Here is a 10,062-nt window from a genome sequence, read left to right as displayed (position 1 = left end):
TTTGTGAAACAGCATTTGAGTATTAAGGCAGATATTTATTAAAATGAAACAAAATTTTAAAAGCTATTATAACAACAAAGCAAATCTGACAGCTTAGGGATATATCTACTGGATGAAGCCTGAAAGATTTAAAGTAGGCCTTTAGCACCAGAAGGCAGAACACAGATGCATTTTCACAAATGAATATAGGAGTATTCTGTAAGTAGGACACCTAGATGATTTCTTTATCGTTTTCGATCCATTTGTAACTATTATTAAACCAGTGTTCTTTTGCAGGTCCACAGTAACAGAAACTAGATACAGCTTTGTGATCAATACACAAGCTAATCTACACATCGTTACATTAGGAAATAAAATGGACATTAAATAACTTGCATCCTTTATAACTGACTAAACATGCACAGTACAGCAGCACTCATCTGCAAGTGCTGCAGTTAGGAGTAGGAGAACAGGAAAGACAAAAGAACAGCTTACACCCTTAATCTTTTCTTTTACTCTTGCAGTCATTTCTAGGCAATTTATTAGCCCTCTTACCATACTGCTTCTGAGCTGTAACATGTATGGAGACAGAAGAGTTAACTCTTTTAAAGAGGTGCTGGCTTCAAGACCTTCAAGTATAACATAATCACCAGCCATTTTTCATTTCCACAGTCTTTTGTAGCATAACATAGCATCCCATGAATTGCAGAGCGTACCTTCATGATGAACCTATGTAATGTCAGTGGACTTTGTAGTCAAAGGTTCTACTTGTAAATCAAAGCATCTTGATTATATTAAGTACTAGATGACACCGTACATGAGATCTGGTGAACTGAAATGGGAATTTTTCTGTTCCTTACAGATACCTTAAGCAAAATGAAATAGCCCAAATATTTTAGAAGTTACATTACCTGTCAAAGGAATGGAACTGTACAGGCTGCTCAGCAGCTCCATCACCAAGAACTCCGAGGAAGGTTGGTGGCAGAAGAGCAGCGTCCACTGCAGTCCCATCACCTGGTGCGCTTACCAAGCTTCTCAGGATGTCCTTTACATTGACATTTTTTGCAGCTGGCACAGAAATTGCAGGCTTACTATCCTCAGTTCCTGTCTCACTTCTGCCCTCCTGAGACTTATTTACTTCTAATGAGAGCGTGCATAGTACTTCACTGATTGCATCTGGACCTGCACTGACATACAAAGGTCCTGCTTCAGCAACAGTACCGGAACTGTTCGTTTGGCCTGAAGCTGGTTCCTCCCCAAGACCAGAATCCCTTCTTCGTACAGACGCTGTACTTTCTGAACCTTCAGTGGAGACTGAACCACCAAGAGCAGCAGACGGGGTTTCCACATCTGTTCATACCAAAACCAGAAAGCACATTTTAAGTTCATTATTAACAGAATTGCATTCACCACATTGCTCCTAAAGAAGTAATACCCATAGGTGACAAGTGAAATAACACAGCTATAAGTATTTCCTCTTGCCTACTTAGAGATTTAATATTATCTGTAAGTATTTAATAGGAAACTTAGAACGGAAGAATTTCCTTTTAATTTCTGAGAAGCCTGAAAAGTTATAACATCCAAAAATTGAGACAAGGAAATAGAAGATACTGACGCAACAGTCAAAGAATGAAAATTGATTGCCCTAAAGTAGAACAGGAGAAAGAAGTCTTATAGTGGAAGCAAAAAGCTGCCAGTCTATGCTTATGCATACTTTCCTTCTGCAAAATAGTAATGTTTCTGCAAGAAGCATTCATGAATACTTAGCTACTTCAGTGAGATCAACCACCTCTACACAGCAAAATCAACCTATAGATTAGGTTCTTCTCAGATCAGAAAAAAATACACACAAATACTGAGGCAAATTGAATACTATAATGTTGTTTATTTAAGTGGTAACAATGCGCATATTTCTATACAGTCTCACATGGACTTCTACAGAATTTTAAGATGCATAAGCCACATTATTTCATTTGGCAAAATAATTAACAGTTCACCTGTAGCAGGAGTTTCATTATTTTCAATTTCTGATTCCTTGAATGGCTGGCTATGGTTTGGTGGTCGTCTTTCATTCTGCGGTTCCAGTATATCTCTGTATTTCGAAACCATGAGCACAGAAATAAAATACACAACAGCCAAAGCCAAAAACTGAGCCTGTTTACTATCCTCCTGTAAAAAAAGGAAACACACACAGATTTTTCCATTACAATTTCAGCAGCATGTTTATTTTTCTGTAAAGTATGCCCAGTGCTACCATAAACAGACCAAGAGTAAGCTGACATGTCAACAATGGAAGAACAATATTCTCTATTCACAGTTTGTCTCACCTGTAAAGCTAGGGAATACAGCAATTGTATTCAAGTGGCACTAATCCTTTCATTTTTCATTTATAAATATGACAATTTGACTAAGGTTGTGTGTTTTGACTACATGCTTCAAATTAGTGCAGGGACTAGGTCCCCTTTATTTATTTACAGGTGTTTCCTCTATTACATTTCCTCAAATGTGCCAAGATATTAACAGCATTTCCTGTGAAGCACCACCAGGCAAGTGTACTCAACAAAACTGTAAAAGCATTTATAAACTATTACATATTAATGAAGGAAGTGGAACAAATTCCCGAACCAGTGTTAAGGTTTTATTTCATCATCAGATTGTCCAGATGGATGTACTGTACTATGTACAATTTAAACAAGAATTGGCAAATATGCATTTGCATTACAGCTGTAACTTTATGAAGGGATTTTAAGAAAATCTTAAAAACAAATCTTAATATGAACTATGCCAGGTACCTGCCCAGAGTCACTCCTAGTGAAACAGAGGAAAGAACCACCTCCCAGATCTGACTAGACATTATAATTTAGCCTAAGCCTGTCCCCTTTGGCTGTCGAAGGAGGAAAAGCTTTGTACACTTTGGGATCACAGGAGAACTGAATATTTGGATCCTCACTGACCAATCAGTAAGAGAAAGGATGTTGGGGCGGGGGGGAAAGGTTCCCTCATTTACATAAGGGCTCAGGTAGCATTCAATTTTTCCCTCTGAGTAGTTCAAGAAAGTAAGTTAAACTATAAAGTTCATTTTATCATGATTGTAGTGCCTATTGAAGCCCCACATTCTATGAAGAGCTCTTTAATAAGCTATACTAGGAGAAGTTTATGAGAAGTTCTCTATTAAGAACTAGATAACATAGCTGGATCCTATCTGTTATGCTGAAGAAACAACCTATATTCCCATCAGCTCGACCCAAATCCTTAACTTTCGTAGAACAAGACAGAAACAATTAAGCTAATAACAGGTTAGCATCAGGCAAGCACAGTGCGAGATTGATGGAAGCCCCCTACAATGGTAAGGATTATAAAGAATTTTCTTGCTAGATGAATTTTTGCAAGACAGTTTCCAACTGTACTTAATAAGGTTGTGATCCAGTGAATTAGCATGACCCCTTCCTTATTTTTCTGGTATGTTTGTAGAATTCCTTGAAATAAAGTTCATATACTACTGGAAGTACTACAAGTGGAATCCATCTGAGTTTCTCCTATACAGATTCAAACCATGCCAATCACAATTCTATGTGCTGAACACAATGTAAGAAATTGCATGCAAATCAAACATAAAGTATTTAGACGCATGTATAAGCAGCTCAGATAAAAACTATTCCAAAATAGATCTTTTAAAGTCTAGTTTTTCTCCACAGCTCAACACAGTAGCCAAAAAGCAGAGTTATTGCATCATTTTACATTTATCTGTGAAACAGAGAACTTGGTGGATTAGATATGGAAAAAAAAACCAACCAGAGTTTGTGTGTGTATATTGGGGGGTTTTTTAAAGAAAAAAAATGAGTACACAAAATGTGCTTGATTTTAAAGATTGCATCATTAGGATTATTTTAGTTGCCACCAGCATGAAAGATTCACTTCCCATTACACTTTTGCACACTGATACTGAAGTAGGGGTTGAAAGAATCTTGTTTCAATCAATAACTGCTGTAAAGATAAAAACCAAAGATCCTTCACTATTCTGGATAGAACAAAAGTCACTGTGTAAATCGCTATACTTGCTAAATAGGCTAATTATTGTAAAATAAGTTCTGGTGTCCAAGCTTGTGGTCACCAACGACTCATAGCCATTATAGCTGCTGCATTTGCTTACAGAGTTGTTGGGGTTTTTTTAAAGCAATCAATCTCAATTTCCTCAATATCAGCTATAAAGTTGCTGACATAGGGAAAAGATATTTTTAGTCAATTCAAGACTAAAAAACATATGCATATTTACAGCACATGCACACAAATTGGTTCCTCTGAGGGGAAGTAAAGGAATTAGGGATGACCTCTAATTTCCAATTAGCTAGAAAGATACTCATTTTTCAAAAAGTACACATAAACATCTTTATGATACATAGCATACATAGACAAACTGTTTATGTACAACATGTGAAAGTATATATTTGTACTAAACACAACGTATTTAATATACAGTAGACAGAATTCCAGAGAATCAGCTCTTAGGAACACATCAAAGAGCCTGATCGGCAGGCAGCAATTCTCACCTCTCCCTCTTTCCTATCCCAAACACTACAACAGCTGCAGAGTATTATGTGTTCCTAATTACTGTGAGCAGTATTCAGTTTTTGTAAATTCAATTTAGCCAAACTGTGTAACACATAGCAAGTGTTTAGCAAACAGATATATGCAGAAATGTAGCTACAAAGAAAACAACATTATTTGTAACTTACTATATCTCTGAACACTACTGCTCGAAGTCGATTAATATCCATATCCTGCAGAAGTCTGTCATGGTCTCGTATTGGAGAAATACCACCAGTCACAATGTCCACTGGACTCTATTCACAAAAAAAGCACAATTGTTTCAGATTCTGTTCGTAAAAGCATTCTACCAAGAATCATTAAGTGTGTACAATCACCCACTGTACGTATTGTCATAACTAGAGCACAAAGATCAGATATGCATTTCATCTTTAAAGGAAAAAAAAATAAAATCTGGCAAATTCTTGTGACATTTATTTCACTGTGGAAGGTTAAATATGTAAGTGTTAAATTCACATCTTGGAAAAACTACCTCAGGATTTCCAGTGTTCATGCCCTTCAGCTCTATTAAAGTATCAGAGGTGCAGGTATAAATTTAAAAACTTATCCCTCTGTACGGAGTAATAATTATTTACTTTTGTGTTCCTGAATGTGGTCTTATACTTGCCTTTGCTGCAGACTTCCCTGTTCCTATAAAGCCCTGCACTGTTTTTTGGTTCTTCCCAATGTCTCCAATAGGCTTCATCTGTGCATGCTGTTGACACTCCAGGCAATTTCTTACTGCTACCGCACATACTTGAAGGGAAAAGAAATGTTAAGAATTACTCTGGGAAATAGTACTGTTTATATCCCTTACAGAGATGTATAATACGTTTCTGTTTCTCACTTAAACTAAAAAGTTTAAGCACATCAGTAAAATGATATTTTGCTTCCATAAATTTTAAATAGTCGCAAAACAATGCTCATAATTCTTTAATAATTTACAACTAATAAGTAATGCTAAACTATTAGAACATGTATGCTGTATCTAATGGATACTTCAAAGTGAGTAAGTTAGCATCCCTCATTGAAATTTTACCATGCATACAACCATGGGGTGGGGAGGGTGAAGACAGCTAAATTCCACAGACTAGCAAGGAAGAAAGACAAGTGATACACTAGTGAAACAAATGACAATGTTTGCTTCACAATGCTCTGTTACTCTTAGACTAAACGTTCTGAAGTTACACGATTTATTTTTTTAGCTTCACAATTGTACCTGTTTCATCTTCTAATATTATTTTCAAAGGAAAAAAGAACTACCCCACCTCTATACCTGTTTGCATCCCATAAATCTTGTTCTACCTGCACAAAGTTTTAATTGCCTAGAAAGGGAGAGGAAGGCTAGTTACTGTTGAGGCTCTGAGCTGCTCTGGCACTCATGCAAATTAAACTTTTCATTACAAAAAGTCTTACAGCATGCAACTAGCATGAACACTTTCTTCCTGTATTAACTAACTGAACCCAGTTGTATGTTCTCAATTCCAGAATAGTCATTACTTTTTTAGGTAATGACCACTTTCTTTCAATCCAATTTGATGCAAACATACTATAATACTGGATACAACTACTGCTCAATTTGAACCCTACTCTTTAGAAATTTACATCTCTAGTTTTCACCATACCTTCATCTACTGACCTCAAGATTTAAACCTCTTTTCTACATATTGTAAAAGTTCATGTTTTTGTATATAGTACCAGATTTCTTTTTCTTAAAGCTGCTATATTCTCACCCTTGAATATTTGGGGAACTTTGGCAAAAGAAGTATCTTCATGGATAAAACGAAAACATGCAGCCACAACAATCAGGCTACCAAACTTGATCATTTATTTCCTTTAAACTTTTTAAAGAGGAAAAGAACCCCATGTATATGCATTGCAGAATACAGTAATAGTAAAATAGTAAAAGATCCCAATGCTTCTTTGACCAAATTTAATCTCGATTTAACAAAAAAAGGACAGAAAAAAATAATAAAGCTAACAATTGCTAACTATTTAGTAACAGCAAGCTCCCACGCTCATTAAGTGGTTTTATTTGCTCACCCAGACGAAGACATTGCCTCAGAATCCCTCCAGATGACATATTTTTCTCAGACTCAATTTCAGTGAAACCAAGAGAGCTTGCAAAAATTAGCACATCCACAAGGTTGATTAATCTCTGGAGAAACGTTAAAGATGCTTCTACTGAAAGTCCTTGAGTTGGCTCAATATTCTCCAATTCATGCTACACAGAGAAAAATTGAAAGCAACATTTACTTCTTCACAAAGGTGATATTTCTACAACTTAAATGAAGAAAAATATATGCTGGAAGTCCATTTCAAGTCACATTCAAAAGTACTAATTAGTCATATTCTAGGAACAATCATTAATATTGGGATTTAATCCCATTCCAGACCACTGTGGGACAATGAAGCTAGGCAACTTCTTTTTATGTCGTCAGGCAAAGAAGGCAGGCACCCAATTTATCTTAGGGAAAGCATGGAGGTAGCAAAGGGAGGAAAGAGATGCTTGTGGAAATATCCCACAAGCATTCCTGTTTCTCGATATAATAGTTAATACACTGCATAAAGAAAGGTATCCTCCCACAAGAGATAAATTTTCAAATAAAAATGAAATTTCTTACAGTAGCAGATGTGGCAGCAGAAAGCAATGGCAATATACCACCACAAGCCATGATCATGTTGTCCATCACTTGAGAGATGAGGTGAATTGTGTTGTGCACAAATATGACATTGTCACTGCTATTCACAAAGTCCATCACAGTTTTTGTAGAATGGCTGTCCAAAAAAACCATTCAGAATACAGCTTTATTTTTGTGGTATTTTAGCATCTTTATGCTTTCATAAAACTAAAACCAGACAGCTAGCAGTGGGGCAGCAAATATCACATGACTGTAAGTGTCAACTGATGTACCTTAATCTAAATCTAAAACTACCTTTCCTTTCTGTTCTTAAACCTCTCCAGATCATAGCTTGCTAAAAACATCAAGATGTGTGTTAATCATTATTTGGATAAAGATACATTATAGGCTTACTTGCTATAGCAAAAGTCACTGTATCAGGCAATACAATAAAGTTTCCTGGAAGTGTAAACTAGATTTGAACTTAAATCTTTGGAAAAACAAAGCAAATACTAAGGGCTTCTCAGAGAAATTAAAAATCAACAAAACACAAAACCTTAAACCTCTTAAACATGGAAATAGATTTTCAAAACAGAACCTAAACTAAAAATATATTTTAACTATATCTGATGATGTCCTGAGAGGTTAATTTAATCACATCCTAAAAAACATATTCAGACAAAAGTTCACCGCAGTTCAAATTGTTTTAATCACTTAAATAACCTATTTCTTCATCCTTACATTCCTTTTTATCAGGTCAGTACAGCTATATGGTTCAATTTAAATTTGACATTCACTACTACAGGCTAGTAATAGACACCACTCTTTAATAAGTTATTAAATCTTAACATTAAAATGCAGAATTACCACTGTTTTCAAAGTTTCCTTTTTTTTACTAAATTCATCTTGGTGATTACATTCCAGATCTCTGTTACAAGTTAATTTTTAAATGCATAGAACATCTCTGTGGTCACAGAACCCTATCAAAGCAGCAACATAGTGTGTGTAAATGCAGAAGCAATAAATACTATTTGGGATAGAGGGGGTTTTTTTTAGTCTATATTTAGATACTAATAAAAGATGCAGGCCCTTACATACATGGAAATATAGGCCCAATAAAAATCAACAGCAAGACTGTCATTGACATAAATGTAGCCAGGATTTCAGTCAAAATATATGTGCAGGCCCTCAACCAATACACATTTATGTCTGTAAAAAGTCTTTAAAGAAATCTGAGAATATCTGGGTATAGGTCACAAAATAAGTAATTTACTGAATGAGTAAAATACCAGATGTGCAAAATTCAAAGAGCGACTCTGATGCAGTTTCAACAAAACCTCAAGTTAATTAAAATTGAAATGCCAGCCTAGATCATTCCATATAAAGCACAGAAATTTACCTTCTCCACATCTGTATATCTGTTTCTATGGAAAAAAGTAAGTCTGTGAGCAAGCGCTGATGCATCAGTGACCACTTAAACTCGGGAATACGGAACACAGTTGACCTAGAGTCTCTTCTCTGCCCTTCTGATGTAGCAGCTAGCTCTTGTCCTGACGAATCTTGCTTCCTTGAGGTCTGAATACACAGTTTGCAGACAAAAAAAAAAAAAAAAACAAAAAACCCCAACAAACAAAAAACCCCAACACATCCTGGTTATTAGTTTCCATGGCATACACTGAAATGCATTTAATAAACTTGGGATTTTAGATATTCAACAAGTTTAGACTGTGTACATGGTTACAAATGAAGCTAAAACCATTACACAAATGCTATTTACTAGATATACCAAACCTACAAACTAGTCTACAGCTTCACTACCACACCTGTCAGCCTAGGCATCCACAAGCAGCAACCCAACCTTACCACAGGGGGAGTACATGTTGCTGTAGACAGTGGTTTTCCTCCTTTAAGGAAGAATGGTGCAGAACGAAGAGCATCCATTAGCAGGTATCTCTGCAGAAGGTAAGTACTCAGATACGTGACACTTTAACCATGAAAAGCTAAGTTAGAAACTAAAGACTAGAGGGGTGGAGCACTGCAGCATGCAACAGAAGCCCAGTTTTAAATTATACTTGCACAAAAGAGGTAGGCTGACATGATGGAGTGACAATCCTATCAAATTTCATAGTTTAAAAAAAAAAATATATATATATATTGCATACCTCCTGCAGAGTAGCTAGTGTAAAAAATATTTTCACAAGTTCCATCAGGATATGAAAGAAACTTAGTGTTATTATTTCTGCACAAGCAATGTTCGCTTCTCAATAATTGTAAGAGTTGAGATTATAAGAGACCAGATTGAAAAGAGTAAAAGGGAGGTTGAGTAAAGAAGCAGAAGAAATTCTAGATAAAATCCTCTCAGAATAAATGTTTCTTTCAATTCTTCAAACTTAAGAACGTAAGTACCAACACAGATGAAATGTCCATCTAGCGAAATACTCGGTCTCCATCAGCATCCATAAGTGGATGTACAAAGAATAAAATCTTAGAGACTTCTCAGTACACAAATTAGTAAGAATTATGGCTATTTTAATCAAGGGTTGAAAGTATTCTTTAGATAACTCACAAAATCCACAAACATTAAAAACCCCAAAATGTGTATGGGCACGCTTTTTCAAAAATCTCATAAAATAAGAACTACTTCTATTTTTAAGCTAGACAGATGAAGGACAGGTAAAATGTACCTCAGGTATGGATCTGGGGGGCAGAGGTGCTTCTAGACATGTGTTAGCTTTCAATTCCAGTTTTTCTGTATCTGAGGCAACACTAGAAACATCAAGCTTGGCGATTCTTTTGTCAGAGGCTCCAGCAGGCTCTGATACATGGGCATTTGCATTTTCTTCAGCTGTTTTGGTTTCACTAAAAAGAATCTTTTCTT

The 10,062-nt window shown here is 35.8% G+C and overlaps 1 protein-coding gene across 1 annotated transcript in view; it reads right to left on the bottom strand.

The window, feature by feature from the left end:
• LRBA (LPS-responsive vesicle trafficking, beach and anchor containing) overlaps positions 1-10,062 on the bottom strand; it is a 419,049-nt gene that overhangs the window by 325,703 nt on the left and 83,284 nt on the right. The window contains 8 exon segments of the mRNA XM_009327509.1: positions 891-1,329; positions 1,977-2,148; positions 4,713-4,820; positions 5,192-5,319; positions 6,607-6,787; positions 7,188-7,341; positions 8,584-8,759; positions 9,869-10,029. Of these exon segments, the coding sequence (XP_009325784.1) occupies positions 891-1,329; positions 1,977-2,148; positions 4,713-4,820; positions 5,192-5,319; positions 6,607-6,787; positions 7,188-7,341; positions 8,584-8,759; positions 9,869-10,029 (1,519 nt within the window).

Source organism: Pygoscelis adeliae, unplaced genomic scaffold (assembly GCF_000699105.1).
Source record: "Pygoscelis adeliae isolate BGI_AS28 unplaced genomic scaffold, ASM69910v1 Scaffold157, whole genome shotgun sequence".
Classification (NCBI taxonomy): domain Eukaryota; kingdom Metazoa; phylum Chordata; class Aves; order Sphenisciformes; family Spheniscidae; genus Pygoscelis; species Pygoscelis adeliae.
The sequence above is the reverse complement of the archived record's forward strand: the minus strand, read 5'-3'. Positions and strand labels throughout refer to the sequence as shown.